The 26,748-nt window shown below is 57.3% G+C and overlaps 1 protein-coding gene across 2 annotated transcripts; it reads right to left on the bottom strand.

The window, feature by feature from the left end:
- Window positions 1-7,171: 7,171 nt before the first annotated feature.
- On the bottom strand, window positions 7,172-23,942 carry GRM4 (glutamate metabotropic receptor 4). 2 transcript variants are annotated; one of them, XM_026056682.1, is made up of 7 exons: window positions 23,825-23,942; window positions 23,387-23,527; window positions 18,147-18,347; window positions 17,124-17,260; window positions 15,811-16,746; window positions 9,550-9,796; window positions 7,172-7,221 (listed from the first exon to the last, which is right to left on the bottom strand). In XM_026056682.1, exons 1-7 carry the CDS (start codon window positions 23,925-23,927, stop codon window positions 7,172-7,174), a joined length of 1,815 nt encoding a protein of 604 aa, XP_025912467.1. In that variant the 5' UTR covers window positions 23,928-23,942. The 2 variants fall into 2 exon arrangements, with proteins under 2 accessions (XP_025912467.1, XP_025912468.1); XM_026056683.1 differs by lacking the exon at window positions 23,387-23,527.
- Window positions 23,943-26,748: the final 2,806 nt, after the last annotated feature.

Below are 26,748 nucleotides of genomic sequence, written 5' to 3'. Positions count from 1 at the left end.
GTATGTATGGGGTTCCCATAGCAACCAGTACAAAAGCCGATGATGGTGTGTGGGTTTTGTTGGGTTTTAAGTGCTGTTCCTTCCCTTTGTTATCCCCAGAAGATAACAAAGGCTTTGTAATGAAGATGGTATGACACTCCAGCTTGGGGAGGGGGGTTTCTGCCCAGGGGAAGAGGAAGATGGTGCAAGCCAGGAGGAACTAAGCCCCAAGCATAACATAAACCCCTGATCATGTACTGCTCTGTCAAAGAGACTCTCCAGAGTCCCTTTGGCCCCATGCTCAGTAAGGGGCAGACAGTTCCAGACAAAATAGTTTTCAGGGGGATTGCACCAAACTTCACTGCATCCCTGCATTCAAGCACCCCACAGTAGGCACCTGCTGCAGGGAGCTGGAATTGCTGCTTGCAGATCCAAAACACATATTCAAGACTTCATCACCAGCATGGGCATGAAGGCAACCAAGCACACGCTGGTGAGGACGTCAGCCCAAGTCACAGCAGGTCCCCAACACAGCAGCTCTGGAAGGCAGTCCAGCACCACACTCCCTTGATCATGCCACTTTTCCTAAGGACCAAAACTTTTTCTGCTCTGCATTTCTGGCAAGAAATCTTTACATTTAGATAAGGAATAAAGCCTGGGATCAGATCTGAAGTCTGCAGCACAGAAGATCAAGGTTTTAATGAATTAAATATATTCTAAAGCAAATGTAGCCTCTTAACACTCAAAAATTTGAGCAAGAATAATTTTTTAAAAAAGCCAACAATCCAACTCATTTCCAGCTCTCTCTGGCTGTGAACTGGCTGCAAGCCAATCAATTATCTTGAATTTATTCATTACTCAAGATTCCTCCAACAGCCAATTTGCAGGCTGTGAATTGTAGGTGAGCAGCTCCTCCTGTGATGGCCACACTCTCGTTTCAGACCAGTTTGCAGGGGGGCAGCTTCCCTGGGCTGCCTGGGAGCAGCGCTTTGCCCAGGGTCACGCACAGTGTTACAGCAGAATGGAACAAGGCAGGACACCCTTGCTGGCATGTTCAGCGCTACACAGTGCTGAGGGGGTTGGAAGGGCTTTTTTTAACTTGCCAACAGCAGCATTTACAGATGCAAGTGCAGCCCAAAGTGTCAAGAAGCATCCCCTGAAGGCTGTGCAGTCCTGCCAGGCCTGGTAAGGCATATTTAATTCCTCCCCATTAATTCATCGTTGTGCAGGGAGGACCTAAAGGAAGAGCTGCATAGCCCTGCATTCAGCCAGACGAGGTCTTTCCCCTCAGCAACATCTCCCCCCCATCACAGACAGAGCTGGGGAGAATCTTGTGGTAACATGACAGCATGGCTTGCAGGGGAGACTGCTCTGGAAAAATGCTTTCTGGAGCTATGTTCCCACTGATCAGAAGGTCCAAAAGGACTAGGAAAACCCCCAAAAAACAAATGCAGTCACCTGCATCATCTGCAGTCATCACACAGCAAAGCATGCTTTGTCTTGGGGACTGAATGCCTGGAATTAATGTGCTAAGACCCAGCGCATGGGCAGATGCTTGCTGGCCTTTGCAGGGCAGAGTCCTTGCGGTGGGAGCAAGCCATGGGCTTCAGCTGTACAGGTTCAAGTTGTACTGCACGCCACAGGCCACGTCCATGGAGCAGGGCTGCCCTCCTCTCCCAGCAAGGAGAACAACGCCCAAGACCACGAAGCAAGCCAGAAATGGGATGGAGGAAACCATACCAGTACTTCATGCAGCCCATGCACACACTGTGGTTACACTGCAGCTAAACTGCATGCGGGTGCAACTGGGGCTTGTGGACACCAAAAGTTCTCACACTTCCACTTGAGACACCGCATCTCGTCATTACTCAAGCTATTACAGAAGGAGCTCTTCCACTGTCCCCACACTACTCAGCAACCTGGAAGGATCTCCTGAGCCTTTAAGCTAGAAGGAAACTGCCTTGTCCATCCAAAACCTTCTCCTCCCCCAACATTGTTTTCATTCCCCCCTCCCCCCATTTTACTCTCAATAAAAACATAATTACAGGCTTTTAAAAAAAGCAAATTATAGTGACATACTTTAATTATCTCCAAGCAATGGAGGACTAAATTACACAGTCAGGGAATCGGAGGTTACCTAAAAATAAAAGCAAGAAGCTTCATTAAATGCTAATTGCAGCTTTTGCTTCTGAAGTGAGTTTTTAACACAATCTGCCGTTGACTCGCTTGGCCATACAAGAGAACATCAGCGCTGGGGAGAGACCCTCACGTACATGCCGCACGCATGCCTCCATCCACGGCTGGCAGGCCTCGTCCACTGGCACTGCTTCGCCAGGGGAAAACTGTACCGCTGACACATCCAGCTCTGCTCTGCCACTGAGCCGTAACCCATCCCCAGCCATGGGCTGCTTCCACCTCTCTTCTGGAGCAACCATCATCGCCCAGCACTGCGTTTCCATCCACCAGCCTGCTGAGATCGCTCAGAGGCATCTATCCACCTTCACAGCAGCATGGATGTGCTCATCGCAGCTCTCCATCCTCTTCACCAGCTTCCCACAGCCCAGGAAAATTGAGCTCAAGGTCCCTATTTGCATCTTCAAAGCTCCCAGTGGCTCTACAAGGGCCTGATGCTCCAGGACAAAAGTTCTGGTTGGCAACTGCTCTCTTTGGGAGAAACACTTCCTAGAGCAGAGATTAGCTTAACCTGCTTGCTACAGAGCTGCCTCCCACCACGTAATGAACAACAACAACTGTCACAGCCTTCGCTGCCTCCTGCTCTAAATGCAAATTGCACCTTGCTCCAAGCTGTGCTTGGATCTCCGAGGGCCAAACTGGGATTCTGCAATTTCTTGGGAGAGGAACCAGGTGGAGACCTGCCTCAGCAATGAACAAGCCACTGTGCTGCCTCTGCTGCCTTTCTGCTCCAGTCCAGCTCTTTCCATCCCCTTCCTCCAGATTTGCTTGCTAAGGAGGTCTGCCATGGCTTTGACAGGAGGTCTCCAGCCCTGGGTGGTGGGGGAGAGGAGCTACAGCGATTCCACCTGAATCGGTGCCATGGAGGAACAAGGGCCGATGGGGCGGGGGGAGATTTTAAGAATTCACAGAGAAATGATTTTGTTTTTCCATTTCCTATAGAGTTGGCCTAATTGTGTCGCTAAAGTCTGTAATTTGCCTCTCACAGAGCAGAGTTAATGATAGGCTCCACACTGCTGCCTCTCCGCGCAGGCTTTGATAGATGAGCGCATGCACACACAGTGCCCAGCTCCAGCCTTCGGGATCTGCCAAGGGCTGTGCCGCAGGAAGGGGAGCAGGAGGACCCTGAAAGCACCTGCTTGTCCCTGGAAACAGGGAGCTCAGAAAAGGAGCTAGAGAGTCGGGAAACCAGCGCTAAGGGGAGCTAAGGCCAAGGGAAAGGCCGAGGAGGGGGAACTTGAGAGACAGCAGGAGCCCAGGTTTGTCATCCCACATCTCAGCTTCCCAGAAGACCTTAACACACAGGCCAACCAGTTAGGGAACTTGGGCAATTATTGTCATTTTAACTCAATGACCCTTCACAGAAATAAGGGAGAAATCAGACAAGTGCTTTCAAGCTGCAAGGGAGGCAAGGAGGAGAAACAGCAGCACAGATTTCAGGACAGGAGTCTTGTTTAAAAATGTACGTATGTTTACATATACACACACAAACTACCAAAAGCTCGTGTCCACCCATCAGATCAAACAGCATCTCCTCTGCTCTTCTGCTCAGCCACAACCAGCAGAATTGCCCTCAGAAACATTTAGCAAAGCTGCACCCCAATCCTAATAGATGGTAACTAGTTCCCAAAACTGCCCCAGCAGTGGCCGCCACTGCTCTGCAGATATCAGCACCAGAGTCTGCCTTGATCTCTGTCGTTCAACATCCGTCTCAATTGCTAATAGACGGTTCCCTTTTAATTAGCTTTCATAATCGAATAAGTGTCTAGAATTAAACAGCACTGTATTATGAAACACCGTATAAAATTAACCAGCCATGCTCAGAGGTCACTGCATCCACCACCGAAACGCACCCAGCTCTGGGAAGGATGCAGGCCTATTTAGCAGCGACAAGGAACAGTGCCAGTGAGTGTAGGTTTTAGCTGATAAAAATGGGACCAATTAAAATTCTGTTTCAAGACCAGTGAGGCTGGCTTTATGCAAATATTTTGCATATCTGTTTAAGAGCATCTTTATATCATTTAAGCTGAAGTCTGTAAGGAATAAAACTGAATCACTGTAAAGCACACTTACACCAAAATAAGTACCCACATGAGGACTCTTTTGATTTAACACTCCACCAGATCCATCGAGAAATCAGGATAGCTATTGTGTTTAAATAGGGCCTGATGCAAGAGGGAAATATGAATTTCTTTGAAACTGCCATCAAAATTAAGCTGAGAGGCTTCTTGCCAGAGCACCAAGCAAGTGTCAAATACATCCCCCTCGGGAAGCGCCTTCCTGGCCCATCCTGGCCAGGGGAGCCCAGACCCCACCGTTCCCTCTACCGAGCGATGCATTTGTGGCCACTGGGCATTGTCAAGTGGCCAAGCACGGGCTTAGCGTGACTCTCGCTTGCACACACCCTTCTGCTATAACACCATGCAGCAGTACAGTCCAAGCACCGAGCAGCTGATACAACACACTCCAGGGCTGGCTGTGTTTATTGGGAAGCAGTCTGAAGGCAGAAATGTTTTAGAACAAAAGAGACACAGGGCAACACCTCAAAGAAATACTGGCAAACAGAAAAATAGCTCGTTCTGCTACTGAAGCAGAGCAGCCCAGCTCTCTGCATCCTGCGCAGTGGAGAGCACTGACCAGGGGAGACTGCCTTGCTCCCACCCATCTCCTCCTTCCAGCACACCGGCTGGCCCCGGCCTCTCTGCACTGTGCCCTGTAAACCACCTTGGACCACCAGTAAGACAGATAAGTCTGGAAAAACTGCTCAGTGGCAGCAGGCTCAACCCCAGTCACAACCTCTCTGGGTAGCTCAGTGCATCCCTCATTATACACACTGCAAGGGGAGGGATGGTTGATTCAGGTGGAATCAGCCTTTCTAAACAGCACCAGGCAGTTTAAGGGGTAAAGCTGCTTGTAAACAGTAGAGCGGTAACTCAAAGCTAGAAACAGCACCAGAGATATCGACTTGGGTTTTCTGGGAGCCCTCTGAACCAGGCAGCATTTCACCATCTGATCAGACAGTGATGGATGCGGTGGAAATGAAGCACTTTTTTCTCCTGAGAAGTTCTTTTGGCAAGTGTGATCTTATCAAAGTTTCAAGCTTTTCATTATCTTTTTTTTTTTCCCCCACTTCCTTTTTTAATTCCTGCCATCAAGCCCCATTCTGTCCTCTCCATGCTGGCAGGGAGCAGTCGCTTTTCCCTTCTCATTTTGATTGACGGCTGAAGCTCCCCGTGGTGCTCGGAGCGAGCAGCACAGAGGCCTCCCCTCCCCAGAGTGCACAGCTCACCCGACCCACAGGAACAAGCAGGGAGCAGAGCCGAGACACCCAATTAATACACAAATAGGAACAGGAACATGCATATCTCTAGGGTAACTTCAAACAGACAGAGATGGGACACATGGAGAGCTTTGAGCTGGGAGGAACACGCAGAAAGGGATGGGAAGGCACCCAGAATCCTCATCCATGAGGCTGGGACACCACAGCCAGCTCCAACACTCCTGCAAAGCATCGACCTGTCCAAAACAGCTGCGGGAACACAGCAGCAACGTCCTGCTGGAGCCCCAGCCAGAGCCAGGCCACCTCTCCAGTGCAGGCAGCAAAGCCTTCCCTGCCCGGCCAAGGAAGAGCTCCCCTTCCCCAGCTCACAGCTGCTCCCAAGAGAAAAGGTAGATTTGGACCATCTTCTCCTCTCTTGGTAGCCAAAAAGCAGAGCCACCTCCTTTCAGAGGGCCTTTCCCAGAACCCAGGGACAGAGACACCAGCAGCAACCACACAATCCTCCCCAAAACAGGCAAAACCAGACCAAGACCTCTTTGAACAAACTACGTACCTCATATAGCCGGCTGTGCTATCCCAAGGAGCAGGCTGGAGCACCAGGCAGGCACCCTCCTCCCTGGAGGGAAGGCAGAGCTGCTCTGGGCAGGAAAGACTTTCCTAATTAGCCCAGGCGGGTCATGATGGGAAGGGTGGGGCTGGCCCTGGTTGTGAAGGGGGAAAGAAACGGAAAAAACCTGGGAAACCCCTTGCTCTCTGCACTGCTCCAGCCCCCCAGCCTCAGCTCACACCTGCACACGCTGGGGAAGAGCAAACGAGGAGGAACCAGCCCAAACCAAGGCACCTCCCGGAGTCGGAAATGAACAGGCACCAAGGGACAACAAACGCTGAGTGCAAAACCATGGTCTTTTATTAGAAATCTCCTCGTATAAAAATGATCATGCTCTACACAGTCATCGAATAATTCATAAACATCCAGGCACTGAACTTTTTTTGTGTGTTTTTGTTTTTTGACTGGTCAGTACATAAAGCAGACATATTTCAATCCATATGGTCATCACATACATTAATTAACCACCTATAGAAATCAGCACTTTGAACACAGTCTAGGTTGTATTTTACTTTATTTTGTTGTCTGTTTTTATTTAAATTTTATTTATTTTTATTTATTTTTCCTTTTTGCAACATATAGAATTTGGCAGGATAAAGGAGAGAGAGTGAAGAGGGGTGGAGGAAGATGGGAACAAAAGAAAATGGCAAAGGATAAATGAAAAGAAAAGAAAGAGGAAACAGAAGGTTCTGCACAACCACAAACAATCTCACAAATTCCAGAAAAGGGAAAATGTTGGGTCTCAGGGTGTTTTTTTTTTGCCAAGATACAGAAACAAAATCCCAAAGTCCGTCACCTCTTCTCCACGATACGCCCCCCCCGCTCCCCCCTCAACCGCTCCTCTTCCTCCGTGGGGAGGCATGCATGGTCACGGTGGTCAGTTAGACGGTGGTTTTTTTTTTTTATTGTTTCTTTTTTTTTTTGCTGCTGTTAATCGCCATCTTCCCAAGGAGCTCTGCCCAACGGCCCGGCCAGGGAACGACCCCGCTGCCACCTTCCCGTCCCGTCCGGCTCCCCCTCCGGCGTCCCGCGACGAGCGATGCCACGCCACTCCTTCCTGCTTCACGGCACCCGCAGCCTCCCTCTGCGCCAGGCGGTTGGGACCGCTGGAGTTAAATCGCGTGGTTGCTATAGCTGACATAAGTCTGTTTGGTAGCCAGTGCTGGAAAGACAGACAGACCTCGCGTGTGTTACCTCCTCTGCCGGCTCCCATCCTGCGACCCTGAACCCGTTGCACTGGGGGACGTGACATGGGGCTGGGTCAGGGTCATGTATGCAAACCTGGGGCCACCTTCCACCTTCCCCAGATGCACCAGCCCTGGGGAAGGGGTCGAGTGCACGAGGAGAGGAGGAAGCGACGGCTCCGAAACCGCCACGTGTCCGAGACACGCACCAGGGCAGATGCAGCAAGGCCCAGAGCCAGGAAAATGCCGGAGAGCAATAAATCCTCCTGCTCCCCGCAGGGCTGCGCCGCTGCCTCCGGGCTCCGAGGCTGCTGCATGTCGCTGGCTTTGAGCAGCAGCCACAGAGCAGCGAGCGGTGGAGGCGGGCGCCTGCAATGCCCTGGCTCGTAGCGGCGCTTCGGCTGGGCCCGGTGCTCCGCGGAGATGCCCGCACGCTGCAGGGCCACGTAGCAGGGCCTGACGGACAACCTGCAGCTCTCCCTCCCCAGCACCCTCCCTCCGTCCTGGCGCCTCCCTGACAAATGAACCTCGCTGAAGATTTCAGACTCGTATTCCCAGCTAACAATTAGACGGGCCATAAGAAATTAGAGCTGACAGAGCTATTTGTTAGCTGCAGTGTTTTCATAGCCAATCCGCCCATATCAAAGCCCTACAAATTATTTATTCTGTTGTGTATTTAAAGACGCGTTACCTGCCAGCGACAGAGTGACAAACGGCCCCTGTGTCCTGCACTGACATCGCCATCATCTCCCCTGCCCACAGCTTTAATACTGCGACCAGCTCCCTGCCCTGTCCCCAGTGCGGCACGTACAAATCGGTGCCGTGGGGAGGAAGGATGCTCAGTGCAGCAGCCGGTGCATGGGAATGATTCTGGTTCAGGTTCCGRACAAGGTGCTCACTGGCAAGCCCTTCCTGCTGGGGAGCACCCGTAGATACCCCAGGGCCTCTCGGGGAGCATCTCTTGCATGGACAAAATGGGATGGAAGGACCACGACCTGCCCTAAATCAGGGCAGGAGACGCAGACCACAGGGATCTCCGATACCGGCTGATGAAAGCCGCCTCCAGCACGGGTGGCGAGGGGGGGTCTGCCTGGCCGGCTGCCCTTCGCGATGCAGATGGGCAGATGAAAGAGTCAATGAGGCAGCGAGACTGCCTATGGAGAGACGTCGCACGCAGGGCTGACAGCCAGCGAGAGCCGTTGTACAGGGAGYGGCGGAGAGATGGGTTACTACTGAGGTGCCAAGAGATATTACATAGCTCCAACTGGAAAGACAGCGAGCGYTGGATTACAAAGAAAATCATGTTTTTTTTATGTGAATGACGTTTGGTCTCAATCCCACTGGTGCTGAGACCCAGCAATGCTGGTGGCCCACGGGAAACGTTTGTATTTCTGTGGGGTTTTCTGCAGATGGAGCCCAAATGGGCTTTCCCTTCTCAAAGCACCCCAGCAGCACCGGCTCCAGCCATTCCTTCCTCCTCCAAGGCTCTATTTTTGGAAACCCAGAAGTAAAGCACTCATTTTCCCTGGCTTTCCCAAGCCCCTGGACCTGGCCGCGCAGCCTCRCTTCCCACGGGAGACTGGTGGCTCCATCCCAGTGACGTCAATGCTCAGCCTTAGCTCCAGCCTGGCCCCCCCGGGAACAGCCCACACAGACACACAGCAAACACCTAATTTCTCCATCAGCCACATCACAGCCTTCCTGGGGGCAGCTCCGTGCAGCCGCCTGGCTTGCCCTCGCTGGAAACCTCTTTGAAATAGCCAAGGAGAGACTCGGCTGATCCCCAGGGTGGTCTGACATTCAGAGCCTTCTCCTGGTATTTTTGCAACGGAGCAGATTTCCCTGTGTCCCCAGCAGGCATCTCACACTGCAGGGACACATCTCCAGAGGATTTCCCATGGCAGCCAGCCGACAGCTGCTTCCATGGGAGAAAATAAAGGGGCCTGCGGAGGGGACGGGAGCACGAGGAGCAATGTGGATCACAAGGAGGCAGGACACGTCCCGTCTCACCCACGCAGCTGCAGTGATGGAAAACGGTGTTTCTTGGGGGGGATAAATTAATGAACAGGGAGATCTGGAATCAGCTCAGGATGCTATGCTGGGCAGAAAGGAGTGAGAGCCACCACAAGAGCCTTTATTTGATCCCCTGGCACATCCCYGGTGCAGGCACGGAGATGCCTGTGCTCATGCAGCTGTAGGACACACAGCAATGCCCCACCAGCGAGCAAGGGCTGCAGGCTCCCTGGCACAGCGTCCCTGCACCGCAGCAGGACCAGCTCCCACCACCCTGCGGTGAGCCACGTTACCTTGCGTTTCCAGATTTTCACACAGCTCCGATTTGGCTTCTCCATTGGGGCGGAAACTTCCCTTCTGAGAGAACTTGTTGGACATGGTGGCAGCTGTCACCACCGCCTTGAGGCTCCGCTTGCGCTTGGGGACGTTCTGCTCCGGGTGGAAGAGGATGATGTACACCTTGGGCATGTAGAGCATGCCCAGGGACACCGAGGCACTCAGACTCACCGAGATGGTGAGCGTCGTGGTCTGGATGTACATCTGCAAGACACAAGGGCAGGAGCTCAGACCCACCACGGCTCTGCAGGATCCACGGCAGCCTCCACCACCCCAGCCCCGACACAGGCTCTCGCAGTGACCTGCAGGCATGGCAGCTTAAAAGCGTTAGCAGAGATGGCAATGGAGCCCCCAGGACCCTCTTTGCGCTCCCTGTCTCCTCACCTGGCATCCTTGTGCATCAACAGGCAGCACCCCCAGCCTCAGGGCAGGGAACTCAGACATCACGGTGATGGTCACAGCAGGGAAACCCGACCACACAGCCCGGCCCCACGCACCCAGTGCTCCCCCAGCTCCCTTCAACAGGTAATTCCCATTCCCCAGCTGGCTCCCTGGGCCGTTGTCATGTAAGTCACATATTACACACCAACATTGCCTTTCTGCAGTCAAAACTAATTTCACGCTCACTGTCCAGGACTAACGGTGACAGATGTTTTGCAGAGTGAAAGCCCATTAATCTGACTGTAGAATAATCCATTTTTCTATGGAAAGTGTTTGGCAGTCTCCTCACAAGCCGGGGGCATCTCAATCGGGTGGCCATGGGAGGTGAAGAGATCCCCTCTCTCCACCCGTCCCCACCTCTCGGCCCAAAGCAGCGCAAGAGACCRGGCTGGCAAGCTCCTCCGCCAGCATCCCCGCTCTGTGAGCATCCCTGCTCCATGAGCATCCCTCTCTCAGCGCAGGCCTCTGCCTACTGCCGTCTTCTCCAGCATCCTCGGCTCACGTGTTGGGCCTTTCCTGGCCAAATCTGCACACAATCTGGGTTTTTTCCGGCTGTRCTCAGATGCAGGGGCTGTTCTGCATGTTGCTAACAAGGTTTTAGTAAGAGGTTTAAGCAGTATYTGAACTTTATCCCACGGCTCAGCCACAGTGCGGCATCCAGGGATTCTTCTGCAGTTGTTTCACACATGGGATTTAGCGCTGAGCAAGGGCAGCAGGATCCAGCCAAGGGTCCCCAAGCGCAAGTGGAGCCTCAAGGCAGTGGTTGACAGCTGCTACCATGTCCTGGCCGGAGAAGAAAGCATGCCCAGTGCTCACGGCTTGGTGAGGAGCAGGACCCACCGCCCCAGCTGCACGTGTTGAAGTTGAGGGCTTCATTTTCTGGCGTCAACAGAGCAAAAAGGTGACCAAGAACAAAAGCCGAGCRCAGACGCTTTGATGCCCCAGGAGAAGGCACGGGGAGACAGCTCTCCATCCTGCGAGTGACAACAGGCAGAGAACAGCGCCTTGGGCTCAGGCAACACAAACGGCTCCAGCCTGGCAAGGGGCCTTACGGCCTCGCTCAGCTCATCTGTGCTCTGAAGGGTGGTTGCAGCAATCAGGCAGATTTTAGAGATAAGTGTTGTATCATCAAGAAAAGTCACAACATTTCTCCGTGCCAGAATATCTGCTCTTTTCTCTCTCCTTTACGGCTGAAACTTTCCAAACTTTGGTACAACTAGCYGGGCAGACCTCCAGGACCAGAGCGGCTGGGAGCAAGAGCAASAGCTACTGCATGTCCAGCCCCTGCTGAGGCCCAGCAAACCTTTACCTCCCCGGCTCTGCCATCTGCAGCCCTCCTCAGCGCCCCGCGGGTGCCGTTCAAAGGAGACTCGCTTTGCAGTATTTCCACATCTCCTGCCTCTGCAGCAACTCCTGCTCATAACTTGAGACTCGGAGGCATTACCGCAAAGAGGGAGAGCAGCTGAGCTGGAGAGCAGACCCGACGGCTTCCACGCACGCTTCCCTGGTGCCTGGCTCGGGTCTCCATCCTCCGGCACCACGCTGGGGCTTCCCTCTGCCACAAGCCCAGCTGGCACCAGCCACAGGCTCCCCTGATCTCTCAGCCCTCCTTTAGCACTTGCAGCATTTTGGGGGGGTCTCAYGGGGCCACCGCAGCTGCCCTCAACCTAACGACCCATTCACCAGATCCAAACCCACCCTGGAGAAAGTTTGCTGCTCTTCCTGGCCTCGAGCAGAGACTTGCACCGAGTGCTGGTGGCCCAGGTCTCCCCACCAGTCTTCATGGCTCAATTAAGACTCAGCTCCAGCACCYGGCGCCCGGGCACGTGCTCCCCTCCAGCCCCCTCCCAGTGCAGACCRTGTTTGCCTGCCTTCATCAGGGCCCTGGGAAACAGCCCAATTTTCTGCAGCCTGCGCTAACCTCAATAGTTTCACATCACGATGCAGCAAGGCCCCTTTTCGTCTCAAAGAGAAATATTTTTAGCCTGGAGTCGAAACACAAAGTGCTTGAAGTGCTCCGCAGTTAACCTTTCGCCACGTTGAAAAAAATGACCATTTATGACAATTTTTGTTCCCACTCTCTTAGCTGGTTTCCAATCCAGGACCCCACTTTGCTCCTCTGCTAATGATACTTCAGCTTCCTCTAGAGCCATTGGAGGCGCGAGCAAGGACCTGCAGGTTTAAAAGAAGTTACAGCCCCCAGTTCAACAGCAGCTGCTGCTGCTTCATGCATTTAATCAAGGAATCCAGCCTGTTTCTAGCTCGGGATGACGGTGCCACATTCAGCGCTCCCGAACGATGCGGCGCAAGTCCCAAACCCCGGCACGGTGCCCAGCCCGGGGCCGAGGAGCCCCCAGCCACCCCCGYGTCCTGCCCCGCGGCACCGTGCCCGGCCCAGACACGCAGCAAGCTGGAAGCAGCGGTGCCCTGAGAAGAGCTCAACAGGGCTCCCAAGCAGCCGGGAAGCCTCTAACGGCGCCGAGGCTCCCGGCGAGGCTGGAGAGCGCGGCTCGGCGGCGCCGGCAGCTGCTCCCGCGCCAGAGGACAACCGCGAAGCAGTGGCGCCGGCTCTTAATTCACTCGCCATTTTGACGGCGCTAAATTAGCATTAAAAGCCACGGCGCAGGCAGCTGTCCCGGGGTTTAGCATTAATTGGCAATCGAGCAGCGACGTGGGCATGGCAGGAGGCTGAACGAGCGACTACGTGCAGGAGCGACTCCGGCAGTTTCGTCGGGTGCTGGGAAAGGGAGGCGAGCCCGGGGCGGACAGCGAGGGCTGCGCGGGCTCCCGCCGGCTGGGATGTGCACCCTGCAAATCCCCCCCTCTGAATCCAGCTGTTCGGCATTTTGCACCGCGGCGGGTGCTGGGGAAGGAAGAACCCACTCATCCCTTCTTCAGTCCTGCGAAAGCCACCAGTGGCTGCTCCTTCTTCTCATTCCTTCCCCTCTCCGAGCGCAAATGCGATAAACAGGGAACCAGACAATGACACCACTGTTCAGCTGCCGCCTTATCGGCGCAGGAAATTGTCTCYTTCTTTAGATCCTCTGTTACTGCTATTTCTGTAATCCCCAGGGATCGGCAGGGATAAGAGGTTCTTTTGAGAAAAGGCTTGGGGGACTTGTTATAATAATATGCCACCTCCATGCAAAGTTGTAGGCACGAGGTAAAGGAAAATAAAATAAAAATTGAGATTTTTATCCCACTCCTTCAGGAGGAAGCAATAAGGCCTCGTCCACAGGCCTCGGCTGGGTTCGGCCACAGCTTGGCGTAGCCAGGCCGCGGCACCCGCAGGATGYGAGCAAAACTCCCAACGCGCTGTACGGGACAACCACCGCCTGGCAAACGTTCCCAGCCTTTCTTCCCCGGGTGCGTGTCCTCTGCAGAGCCCGGCATGACCCGTGTCCCGGCGGGAACGTGGGCAAAAGACGAGGCACCCCTTCCAGCGGTCACCTAGGGATGCACCACTGAGCATCCTGGGCGATACTGGAGCTGCTGCGGGGCGATGCCAGTGCTAACACCCCTGTGTTTCATCCCAAGGACGTGCTACGAGCCAGACCCTTTCCTCCCCGAGCTGCCAAACCGCAGCTAAAGCGACAAGCACCYGACTCCTCCGGCCACCCCTCCGAAAACATCCATCTCCCTTTATGCCGGCTCGGCCGGAGACACTCAGCACGTCCGTCCCCCGGGACAGACCATCCCCAGCCTGACCATCCCCAGGGACAAGACGCTGCGAAACCCTCCTGAGATGGCTCGGGAGACGCTATGGCAGCGACAGGCTTTGCGAAAAGAGAGCTGCGTCCAAAGGGAGTTGGGAACATCACTTTTTCTGCCTCTAATCAGCTTGTTAGCAGCCTAATAACAGAGAAGCCCTGCACATTACAAGCCCCCAAAGTGAGGCGCAGCCTATTGTCGAATTGCTACTTGACAGCCRGCTTTCGGCAGCCCTAAATTATCCCATGACAAGCTGCAGTGAAGAGGTGAGCAACCTTGCGCATAATCTACAATCATTATCATTTCCATCTTTATTACCCACAGTATGCCGAGCACATTAAGGCGGCTTTAAGGGAGCTTTTGTTTTGCAATAATTTCTTTAAAAACCTGCTTTCTTGTTAGTATCTCCCCTGCCATCTCATCAAAATGGAAATGCCGCGAAAGGCTCCATTTATTTTCTCTAATTCTCCTTTGCACATCCAGCCAGAGCCAGGTGGCTTGGTAGTGACGACTTCTTTGGTCGAGCCAAGGTTCAAGTTGTATGTGGAGAGCTCAGCTCCRCTGGCCTCCTCGTGGTTTGATGCTCTGAGCAGAGACAGCTCTCCAGGAGGGAYGTTAAACTTCTCGGGTGTGTACAACAAAAGATCTCCTGATCCTTCCCGGCGAGCCACCACTGGCCCTCTTGCATTAGATGTTTCCAAAATCCATGGCTTCAGCCACTCAGCATCAAGGGACAAACACTCGGGGAAATCACCCAGCCCCAGAGGGTGCGGAGAGGGAATCTACATGGCGATCAGCCCGGGGACGTCGGTGCCAGGGATTTCCGGGGAAGAGCACCACCARGAGCGACTTGTCACAGGCAGTTCTGCGCTGGCAGGCGCGAGCTCTTCACATTTAACAAAAGTGCAATTCCCGTCTTGGCAGGCAGGCAAAGGGGATTTTGGTCTCGTTCATGAGATTTTTTTTATTTTTTATTTTTCCTCTTTGTTCTTGTTTGTTCGCATTTGAGCACAAAGCTTCATCTGGGCTGGCCTCGCTCCCGGGGTGCCCGCATCGGGACCCCCCTCCACACYGAGCACAACAGCCTCCCAGGCAGCTGATGGACAGGGAGAACGGCAGACAGACAGGCTGTTTCACTGCACAGAGCTGTTCCCGGGATCATCTGGTCCTCGTCTCCGCTGCCTGCAGAGCCGCGGTGGGAGCCACGGAGGGTCCCAGTTCCCCCACAAGACCAAGTCGCTCAGTTCCCCGCTGCGGGGTCGGGTCCCCTTCCCTGCTGCAGCCAAGCGGAGGAATTTATCGTTGGTGCCACGTTGCCAAACACACAGGTGTTAATTAAAATCGCAGCAAAACAGTAATCGAGTGAGAAGGCCCAAGCTGCAGCGTGCCCCAGCGAGGGAAGGAGAGCGCCCAGGGCTTGCGTCCTCCCTTTTTCTCCCTTGTCCCCAGCTGTTTCCAGCTGGGAATTCAGAGAGCGTCTCCATCTCTACAACCTCAATCACTGATTTAGCTCAGGGGAAAGGAGCCAGCTGAGCATGTTCGGGGACCCTTTCCCCCGCAGAGCAGGGGGTGAGAGGTGCAGCCGCAGAGCGCTCAGAAAGCGCCTTCCTCGGTCCYTCCGCACAGGAATGACACTGGGGGCCCCGATCTGCCCACACGGTCTCCGGCTGCCCCTGGCACRCGTCCTCCCGCCAGCCCACACCAGGAGCAGCAGCGATCTGTGCTGCCACTGCCACCAGCCCTCTGGAGAGGGGCAGCAGGAGAACAGGGAAGGAAAAATGAGGAAAAAAATGAGGGAGTGAGAAAGAGAGAGGAAATGAAACAGAAAAGACAGAAAGGGAAAAGCGAGGAAGAATGCAAAGGAATGGAAGGGAGACGGCAACAGTGGAGGGTAACAGGCAGTGGATGCTGGTTCCCAGCAGAGCAAGAGGTTTGGAAATCAACCCTTCCCACCATGATTCCCAAACCAGTAGGAGCACGGAGAAGCATCCCTCCTTGCTTAGGACATCTCAGCCCCTCATCCCTCCAGCACACAGGGCCACCAGCCAAAACTCTCCCTCCCTTACCTTTTCCGCCGACTGTGACGTCCCAAAAAATATAGGGATGAAGGCTAACCACACAATGCAAGTAGTGTACATGGTGAACCCAATGGGTTTGGCTTCGTTAAAGGTCTCCGGGACCCCACGGGTCTTAATAGCATACACAGTGCAGGTGACCATGAGAAGCATGCTGTACCCAAGCAAACAGATAAGGGAGAGGTCTGAAATGTCACATTTGAGGATGCCCCGGGCAAAGTGGGGGTTTGTAGTCCGCTGGTCCTCGTAATCAATGACAGAGTGGGACGGGTCCACGATAAACCAGATGCAGACGCCGACGAGCTGCAGCGAGATGAGGCTGAAGGTGATGACCAGCTGGGACGCAGGGCTGATGAACCGCGGGGCGCTCACTGACTTCTTGCCCTGCTCRAAGATGCGGTAGATGCGGTTGGTCTTGGTGAGCAGGGCAGCGTAGCTGATGCTCATGCCGAGCCCCAGGAAGATGCGTCGCAAGGAGCAAGTGCTCAGGTCGGGCTCAGCGATCATGAGGAAGGTGGTGGCATAGCAGAGGAAGATGCCCGTCAGCAGGACGTAGCTGAGCTCCCGCCCCGAGGCCTTGACAATGGGCGTATCGTTGTAGCGCACGAAGGTGACCACCACGAAAAGGGTGGCTATGATGCCAACGATGGCGATGAAGACRGGCACCACAGCCCAGGGCGAGCTCCACTCCAGCTTGATGATGGGGATGGGCGTGCAGCTGGTGTGGTTCTCGTTGGGCCGCTCGTTGAAGTGGCACCGCTTGCAGTGAAACTCGTCCAGCTGGTACTGGTAGCCGTCACAGCGCTCGCAGTGCCAGCAGCAGGGAATGCCCTTCACCATCTTCTTCCTCTCGCCCGGCTTGCAGGGCAGGCTGCAGATGGAGCTGGGGAGCTGGCGCCCGCCGCCCGGCCACTGCATGCTCTCGAGCTGCGGGACGAGATGGCACAAGCCCTGCTCACCCACGGCAGACTTTCCCTTCCCTCATTAGGGCTGCAAAGTTGCACAGCCAAGCCTGGAGCAGGCCCTGCTGTCCACGGSACACGGACACACATGCTGGAGGTGCGGCACCGCGGACCGGACCACAAGCATGTTCCCAAGGGCCACCCTCCCCAGCTGCCACGTCCAAAGGCTCCTCGGCTCCCAGACAGGCTTGCGAGGCCGTATACCCCCTCTTCGGTCCCTGCTGGGGCCCCTCTCTCATGCCAGAGCAGAGGTATCAAAACCCAGGGAGCTCGGAAAAGGCGCGGAACGGTCCCCACGTTGGGGACTGCGCGGGCGCGAGCCCAAGCAGCCCYGAGCCTTACTTTCAGGTGGAGGTGGTCGGTCCACTGCCCGATGACTTTGTACTCGGCCGTGGCGTTCCTGATCTGGTACTGGTAGATGTCGTAACGCCCGGGCGCGTCGCCGTTCTCGTTAAACGTCACCGGCGTCCCAGCAATGCCTGCAGGACGGGGGGGGCTCAGCACCCAGGGCGGGGAGGGGGGGAAAACCCATCCCCGAAGCCACAGGGGCAGCGCGTGTTGCTCAGCGGGTGCCGGCTCACCCCGGCGCCTGGGACCGCACGAGGCTGTGGGTATCCGCAACAGGCAGTGCGCTGCCGCCGCAGGAGCCCGCCGACGGCCTCGGGCCGCATCGGGGGGAGCACAGCCCCGGGGACAGCCCGGTGGGGACACAAGGGACAGAGCCGCAGGACAGCGATGGTGACTTGCCAGCAAGGAGCCCAGCACGACCGACACGCTCACGCGGCCAGCGGCTCCCTCCCTGCCTTGCCCCAGCATCTCTCGCCCCCGGAAAGCCGGTTTCGAAGGACGCCGGCACATCCCTCCCTCCCGGCCAAGCAGAGCTCGCTGGCGATGCCACGTACGTAGCACAGCGCTCCTACGCCGGGCATTTTGCCGCTTCTTTCCAAAAGGGGAAAAAACAGCTTTAGAGTTAGATCAAGTGAACTGCGCAGATAAACACTAATAAAAGGAGAGGAGAGAAAAATCAAGCAAGAGGGGAAAATAAATAAGACAGACATTGCAGAGGAGATTGCAGAGAAGAGATAAATAGAAGTAATAAGCAGAACAAGACAGAAAATGTTTATTAAAGAGATAGAGTAGAGGAAAAGATGAGTTTCCAGAAGAGATCTGGAGACAGACAAGGACACGGCAGCATGATGTTTCAGCCGGGGGCCTCTGCCAGCCACKGCACAAGGAGGACACAGCCCGGGAAGAGCCCGGAGCGCGGGACACGAGCAGCTGGAGCCATGAGTGCAACCCTTGGCGGTGGGACACTCCACAACACCCAGCCCAGCGGCGCCCGCACCACCCCGGGGACGGACAGACCTGAGAAGTTGACGTTGCGGATGTATTTGAGCAGCTCCACGCCGTCCACCGGGTCCATCTTGGGGCAGAGCCCGACCTTGCCGGGACACAGGCTCTTGTGCATGTTGTGCAGCGCGTGGCCCATGGCGTAGACGGCGTCGATGACGAACTGAACCTTGCCCTCCTGCTCGTACGAGGAGTCCTGGCCGATGCGCTCTCGGTCTGCAAAGACACCGCGGGCAGCACTGCGATCGCTCCCGCCCCCCGCGGGGATATTTCGGCTGCAGCCAAACCCACCGATGCAGCTCCCACTCTATCAGTCTCTATCAGCAATGTCAAGGGACCATCTAGGCATCATCCATCACTCGCTGCGTGTCCTCTATCACGTTCTTAAAGCTTCCTTCCTCCATCTCTGCTCTCCCCCCCCTCCTCTTCCTCCCGCCCCGCTGAGCCCAGAGCCCCGTACAGCCTCCCCGGCCAGCCCCAGCCTCCAGGATCCTGCAAGGAGCTGCCGATTGCCGGCGACAGCCGCCTGCCTCTCCTGTCATAACCACTCTTGATGGGGCTGGAAACATGTTAATCATTTAGCAAAAGACATCGATTAACATAGCACGCTGTTAATTACAGCTAAAAAAGCCTCTCCCATGGGGCGACGCCGTGTCAGAGAGCCGCGGCCTCCGTGCGCCGCCGTCGCCAGCTCTGCGGCGCGGCCGGGCACCCCGCCAGGCTGGAGGCCCTTTGGTCCCGGGCRGAGAGAAGGAGGCTCCTGGGGAGCTGCCGGCAAGGCCTTTGTCCTCCGCAGAGGCACCCTGGGAGCCAGCCAAGGGTGTCCAAAATGAAGTCTGGCTCCATCGCGCATGGATGCTCCCTGATCCCAGGTGGGGATTTAGGATGCATAAGCAAGCACTGATTACAGCTCATTCTCCTTCCACTGGCAGAAGCCCAGGTAGGAGGTTTCTCCCCCATCTCCACCATACGCCAAAGGCTCGGAAGCTGTCCAGGAAAAGGCCAAGCGACCACAGGAGGCATCGAGCTCGCACTCCAGCCGGCACCACTCTAGGAGCCGGGCAGGAGCAGCAGACGTCCCCGCAACCCGCGCACCCGGAGGTCCCTGCGCCGGGACGGAGAGCTGGCCRTGCCCGGTGTGGGTGCACCAGCCTGACAAGGCGCTAAAGCAAATTGATAGCAGACTGACCAACAAGAAAAGATGATATCAAAGAGGTAAATTTATAGCCCATCCTTCAAAGTTATAAAAATGCTTTTGGACTGCGTGGAGATTACTCATGTGAAACCCGTCAAGTTATCCTTTCTTCCACATTATGGACAAGGGCTATTAATCTTCTCCCTCAACGTCGGGCCTTTCCACGCATTCATCTCTCAACCCGCAGACAAGCCTCTCTATCTTGTCAAGATAATTACCCATTAAAGAAAGGGGGTGTAACAGACCTTACACCAGAGCTCAGCCCGCGGGGATGGCCCGGCCCTGCTCCCATGCACCGCGGGGAAGCTCCGCTCCAGGGCACCCCGATGCCGGCAGGGTTTTGGGATGCGCAGGCAGCTGCCCCCAGCATCGCCGCGAGCCCAGCTGGGCACATCGGAGCCTGCACCAGTACCAGCAAGCGAGACACAGCGCAGAGCTAACACGGGCCGGGAAGACTGAGTTTTCCCCCCAAAGGTCCCTCATTCACCGCAAGCGGCGGCAGCCCCGGCGCGATGGCACAAGCTGGCTGCGCTGCTGCAGATAAGCCGGAGGCCCCGGGGCTGCCGATCCAGTGCCTTTCCCCAGGACCCAGCTGCTTTTTTCAGGAGGGAACGACACCGGCCCGGAGAGGGGGCAGCGCGGATCAGAAAGCCGAGGCTTGTGGTGGCGTGTTCCCGACGAGGAGACAATAAATCTCTTCGAAACCCTCAGTAGATTAGGGCCGCAAGAGGGATGTAACCCTGCTGATTATAATAGCAGGGTCGTGCATCGTACGACTGGGCTGATAATTAATTTTCAAGTGCGTGATGAGCCTTCCCAGGCACCCCCTCAGAGCACGGACGCCGCTATCTTCTCAAGCGGTGGATGAGAAGGGATTAGCATCAATTCCAGTCACATCGCTGGCATCGGCTTTCGGCAGGAGTTAATCAAAATCACTCACAACACCGCTCTCCCAAGAGCCAAGGGGACGGCAGGCCCCAGGCATGCCGGCGCTGCCTCCACCCCTGCCCCGCACGAGCCACGAACGGCTGCCGGAGCCGCGCTGCCGGCAGGACCCGGTGCCGAGCGGGGCGGCAGAGCCCGGCCGGGGCGCGGGGACCCGAGCCAGCGCAGCCCCGTCCCCCGGGAGAGAYGCTCACTGCCACGAAGGCTTAGGAGCTGCCTTCCCCCAAAAAACTGGAGGTGCCAGTTGGGACAGCGAGTTGCCTGCGGATATAAAGCAGAGCAGAGAGGGGAGCAGGGCTGTTGCGGGGCTCCCTCTGCCTGCTCCCACCCAGCCTCTATCGGCYGCCTGGTCCGGCGGAGGGGAGAGCGCTGACGCTTCCCCAGCCCCGGCTCAAAGCAGCGTTAACGCCCAGCCCCGCAAAACGAAGGCTGTTAATTCGCTCTCCCRGAAAAACCCGCAGCCCACAGGGCCTGGGAGAGCCAGGCGCCCCGTGCCGGGAGGGGAGGACGCTCCACGCACCTTACCCCGTCCTCCTGTCCCCGCAAACCCAGGCACCAGTGGCAGCTCCAGCTCCCGGCACGGCACCCCAGCACCCCCCCGTCTGCATCGACGCGTGTGCGAATTATTAACGAAGCAGCGGCCGGCAGGATCCCTCCCCGGCTGCTCGAGGCAGCCAGGCTGAAGCAGAGCAGGACGGGCTGGGGGAGCCGGCCGAAACGCAAGCCCCGCGCAGCATTTGGATGCTCGCAGGGAGGCGAGAGCGACCGCAGGGGAGGGCAGAGCAAAAATCCCCAGCGGACCCCACAGCCGCTGCCAGTCCGGTGCCAGAATTGCCCTGAATTTTCAACATTGCAAGAATTGGAAGTTTCTTTACAAAAAAGAAAAAGGAAAGGAAGAAAAAAAAAAGGAAGGCAAGAAAGAAAGGAGGATGAAGGAGAACAGCAAAGAGCAAAAACCAAATCTTAGCAGCGCCCTTTCGAAGCGTGCGGGGGACGGCCAGGTCCCCAGTCCCAAGGCTGAGCGGGGTTTCAAAGCAGGGGGCTTCTCCCACCGCCGAAATCCAGCTTGCGCAGAGCAACCACGTTTCCCCACGGAGCAAGTCAGTCCCCATCAGCGGAGCCCCAGCGAGCGTTTCTAGCCCCGGGACACCGGGAAAACATTTGTTTAATGCACCTTCCATGTGGCTGAGCTTCCCTGCGTCTGGCATCCCCATCCTCCTCCTCCTCCGAGCTCAGATTTGCCAGACAACAGGCCTGGTTTTCACAGCACGGCCCGGAGCACCCCGCCACCGCGCATGGCCTGGGCAAGGCGGCCGTGCCAGAGCCACAGCGGGAATCGCCCCAAAGCCCACGCTCAGCCGAGCTCCGGGCCCCTCGGCGCCTCCGTGCTGAGACGAGAGGCACGACCTGTCCCGATGGGCGACGGGACCTTGGCTCTGGGTGCTCGGGATGCAAAAGCAAGCAAAAGCCAGCATTTCGCTGGGCATTTGGGGCTCTCCCCAAACCTGAAGCTCGAGGGGGAGGTCGGTTCAACTCCCACCATAAAACCGCACCAAGTGGGGTCTTTGCATGACCTCGCCAAGCACAAGTGCACAGCGCTGCACAGGCAGACCATGTCCTTCAAGCCGCGCGCTATCTCCCCTCTCTGCTTATCTGCCAAGCAAACGTTCAGGAGATAATTTATTCACTGACAAATACAGATAATTTAAAGACAGTTCCTAGGACATTTGCCATGTCATGCTTTCAGCTGCCTCCCCTAACGCCCTAGCCCTGAAATATTGCTCATTTAAACGCTACACTACTACGAAGATGAAGAGATCAGCAGTTTTCAGGGCCTGCTCATGCATTTCCCAGTGCAAGTCGACAAGATCATGGCCTCTCGGCTTCCTGAGAGCCCGGGCACGCGCGAGTTTTCCCACGAGCCCTCTGCTGCGACTGCAACTTCTGCCCCTTCCTCCTACGTGCCGCCGTTGATATGGGCAGGATATTTTAACGCTTGCAAACAAAGCGCTCTCRCTTCTCCCACCCCTGCTGAGTCAACACGCGCTGGAGGGCGGCTGAAGCACCCAAGGGCCAAGGCGACGTTTCATGCGCCCCAAACGCGCAGCCTGCCGAGGACGAAGCCAAATACAAAGTGTTGCTCCAGCAACAAAGACCAAACTCCCACCAAAGTGGGAGATATGAGGTGACGCCGGGAAGCCGCGGCTCTGAGCAGTGCCCGCGGGGACCGGAGGGGTGTCCACAGACCGTCAGCTGAACATTTGGGTGATGCCTTCAAGGAGAGGATGGGGAAGCACCATCCCCTAGTTCTCAGCAGTGGAAGGGGGGGGAAAAAACTAGGAGGTTTGATCATTCAGAGCCCCAGCAGCCGGCAAAGGTATAACAAGATCTGACAACTGCCAAACTCACCTGGACATGCATCACTCGACACCCAGGGGTGCTGACACCCCGGCACATCAGCTGGGCACGGTCACGCTGCCATCCCTCGCCAGGGGACCGTGGGGATGCGCGACCGTCCCCCAGTCCTGCCACATCGCAGCCTGAGAGCCACCGCACCATTATCTGTCTTCAGCCGGTGCCAGGCAGGCAGTAAATCTCTGCAATCTCTCAGTAAACATGTCACCTCCTTGAGCCTCCAACCATCACCTCRGCAGCCGCGCTGTCAGCAAGACAGATTCCCTATTTGCTTTGTTTACTGCATTAATCCCTACAAGCCTCTTTTAGCTGGAAGTGGCTAAAAATGCCCAGAATCACTTAAGGAGGGGGCCGGGCACCCTGCTCCGCCGGGGCCGAGGCACCCAAGGACGCCCCGTTCCCCGCTCGGAGCTGCGCAGGAGCACGGCAGCAATGCGGCTTGCAACAAAATGCAGACAAACGCCGCTCCAGCTGGTGCCAGGACGTTCGCCCCCGCTCCAGAGCATCCCTGYGCCCTCGCACGGCCCAAAACCTGGGCCACCTTCGACGGCCGCATCACTGCCGTGAGCCGACCTGGCTGAGCGGTAAGGCCATAAGGGGACGGCAAGCACAACGTTTCTGACGGCTGCCCTGGGCTCCCTGCCGTGGGCTGCCCGTCCCTGCGAGCCCCCGCTCCCCGCGGCATCCCGCCGGCCCTTACTCGTGCACTTCTTGATGCTGCTGCCCTTCTTGAGCGCGTGCCGGCTCAGCTTGCAGTGGAAGTTCTCCTCCCAGAACTCGGCGAACCAGATGTTTCGGCGGTTGTTGTCCAGCGTCCTGCTGGAGAAGTAGCGATCGAAACCTGCCCGGGAAAGAGAGGACGGAGGGGATAAATCTCCRGGATGGTGGAGAGAAGCAAAACGGGGCCCGAAAATCAACAGGGAAGGGGGGATCCGGGTCCGGGGAGGTGCCCAAGGGCGGTGGGTTTGTGTCCAAGCTCTCGCCAAGGGAAAGCGARGGCAGCCGCGGGCTGCCAGCGTTGGGCTGGGCTGGGGAAGACCTGCAGGAGAAAGCACAGCCTTTAATAGCGGATACCCCGCGGTTAAAGGGATGCTGTGGCCGGGGACCACYGAAGCCAGGGGGGAGCCGAGCCCCTTACCTTTGACGGACACCCTCTTGGGCAGGATGGTGACGGAGCCCTCGGCCACCTCCTCCAGGTGYAGCACCGGCGAGATTTTGGAGCCCCAGCTGTCCGAGCCCATCCAGATGAAGTGGCCYGTCTGGTTCGCCCGCTTGGCCGCCTCCAGCACCCTTCTGCGGAGAGAGCAGCGGCAGTAGGTGCTGGGCTCCGGCGGGGGGCTGGGAGGAGAACGGGCCACGGGATTCAGGTCCCCCCCCGCCCCGCYGCAGAGGGGATGCCGGCCCCCAGCAGGCAGAGGGGCCGGGTGCTGTTTGCGCGTCGGCACAGGGCCGCGTTGGGCCACGGGCACAACCCTCGCTGCCCGCCGAGCCCCGGCRCCTGCTGGATGCTCGACAGCGACCGGCGCTGCCCGGCTCCCGCACCCTCGCTCCTCCCCGGCCTGCGCGCCGAGGCGGCTTCTCCCGCCCTATTTGCATATGTGCTGACTGGTAATTGAATTTCCCCCTTAATTACCCAACATTAGGAAAAAAATCAGGTTCCGCCACAGCAGGCAGGAGAAGCGGCAGCACCGGAGAGCGCAGGGCACAAGCGTGCTCTCATCTCGGATCATCGCGGCAAACCGCCAGAGAGAGCCTGCCATCCCAGCCAGCGCCCGGGCAAGAGCTAAACTGGGCCATACTGGTGCCACGCGGGCGGCCGAGCCGCGGTGAGGAGCTCCGGCCGGTGCCTGGCCCGTGGCAGCGCTGCGCGGGGCGCCGAGCCCTGGGAGCCCCGGTGCCTGCCTGGCCCCGTGTCCCCCTTCCGGCGCGGAGGCAGGTTTATGACTCACACCTCCGCCATCCGGAGCCGACCGCTTCAAGCCCAGATGGTGCTTGAAACACGTAATAAGGAAAAAAATCCAAATTGAGCAGAGAGAGGAGGCAGCGAGAGGGGAAGAGGCAGGCGTGTGCTGGGAGCYGCGGGCCGGTGACAGCCGGGGAGCTGCACCAGCCGCCCTGCACTCGCCCCGGCCATCTCCGAGCTCCTGGTGCCGGAGCCCAGGCGTCCGGCACCAACCCCGGCAGGCCAGGGAGGTCAGCAGACCCCCGTCCTGCTCCGGCCAGCAGCCGCCCCAGCGACCCGTCCTCGTACAGGTCACCGTCCCCCCGGTGCAAATCGAGGCGCTTCCTCCGCGACCAGTGAGCAGCACTGATTTGCAGCAGYGGCTCGGCCAGGCACGGATGCAAGCAGACACCATCCCTGGACACATCTTATCCCGCGGCGCTGGGCCCCGAGCATTTCGGGGCAGAAATCTTGGTGCACTCCCCGACCAGAGCTGGCACAAAGCACGGGATGGCTGCAATCTCCACGCCCAGGCCCCTCTGGAAGGGCTAAACCCTCGCTTACCCCAGCGCCAGGGAGGTGTGTGTAAACGACTGGTAATGGGATGTAATCCTATTTGGATGGGTAAATGTTTACAAACCCCAGTTAATGGGGCCTGCCATTTGCACAGCAAGGTAAATCCCCCGTTTCGCACCACACACCCGCATAAATGTCAGGTTTGCAGACGTTTCTATTAAGGAAGGGGAATAGAGAAACTGGGAGCATTGGCACATCTGGCGTAAACTGATTTAAAATCACAGTTTACCCACATTTACATAATGTTTGCTGATCAATAAATTAGATACTTGGGAAATCAGGGGTAATTCCACGTGAATCATTCTGCTCCATAAGCAAGGGGAGCTGCGAGATGTCGCTTTGCTCGCAGTGCGTCACCTCGAGCGTGGCCGTGGCGCCCGCTCCGCCGGGCAGCAGAGCCCGGACCCGCGCCGGGGGCTGAGGCCGCGCGGCAGGGCAGGACGCGGTGCTGGGGTGCAGCCGCCGGCCGGGGCACGGCGAGGGCCCGCGCTAGCTCTGCCCCGGCTCGGAGCAGCCCAAAGCCAACACGGAGCTGATTTTTCCTCCTTCCAGCTGCAAGCAGAGCTCTGCACTGCTGGAATACCCCAGGCGGCCCGTCCGAAGGCAGCTCCGGGGAGCCCGGGCTGCAGACACAGCCACGGCACGTTGCAAACCCAACCACGCAACGCCGCGGGCACGGCCGGGCACTCGCCATCCCGGCGCCGGCACTGCTCCTGCCGCTAGTGCCACGCGTCCCGCACCCCAGCCGGCACCGCTGGCACCCTGCAGCGCGTCCCCCCAGCCCACCTCTCCTCCCGGCCGGGCCGGCCCCTCCGCACCTGATGTCGTCTTCGTTGGCGAAGATAATGATGGCCCGCGCGTGGGAGGTCTCCAGGAGGCGGCGGATGATCTTGTCGAACTCTCCTGCCTTGGGCTCCCGCGGGATCTTCACGGACTGGGCCACGCACACCCCCCCTGTGGGAAGAGAGCRCCCCAGCCCTGAGACACCCCAGCTCCTCCGCCACCCCATGGGATCCCGTTCCATGTCCCCGGCTCCCGGGATCCCCAGCAGGTGACYGCCGGCCTCCCCAGCTCGCCTGCTCTCGCGCCCAGGCAAGCGGTTCGGCACCATGCCGTCGGAGCGGTCCGGACCAGGGCTCCGATCCCAGCCCAAAGCCTTCACTGCACCTTCCCCTTGCCACCACCGAACCCTCCGGGCACGTTCCCAGGAGGAGTCCGGCTCTTCCCACTACACCTCCTCTCCCAGGTCGCTGCCGTCACCCCTCCTTTCCTCCGGAGCGTCAGCCCTCCCGCGTGTCGTTCCCTCCCATCCAGCGGCGCGGGAGCTAATCTCTGCTTCCCACCTCCTCCTCCTATTATCTGTCATTTCGAGCCTTAGCCACATCGCTCGCCCGCACCAAGGGGAGCGCGGCTGCTTTTGCAAGGGCKCTGCTCACGCAGAAGTCAAAGACCGGAGAAAACAGCCCTGAGGAAGAGGAGACGACGGGCCCCTGCCCCGGCACAAGCCCGGGGGCTTCCAGCAGCGCGAGACCCCGACGGAGCAG

This window comes from Apteryx rowi, unplaced genomic scaffold (genome assembly GCF_003343035.1).
Source record: "Apteryx rowi isolate R43461 unplaced genomic scaffold, aptRow1 scaffold_132, whole genome shotgun sequence".
Classification (NCBI taxonomy): domain Eukaryota; kingdom Metazoa; phylum Chordata; class Aves; order Apterygiformes; family Apterygidae; genus Apteryx; species Apteryx rowi.
Note: the sequence above shows the minus strand (reverse complement) of the source record. Positions and strands in the feature narration are given on the sequence as shown.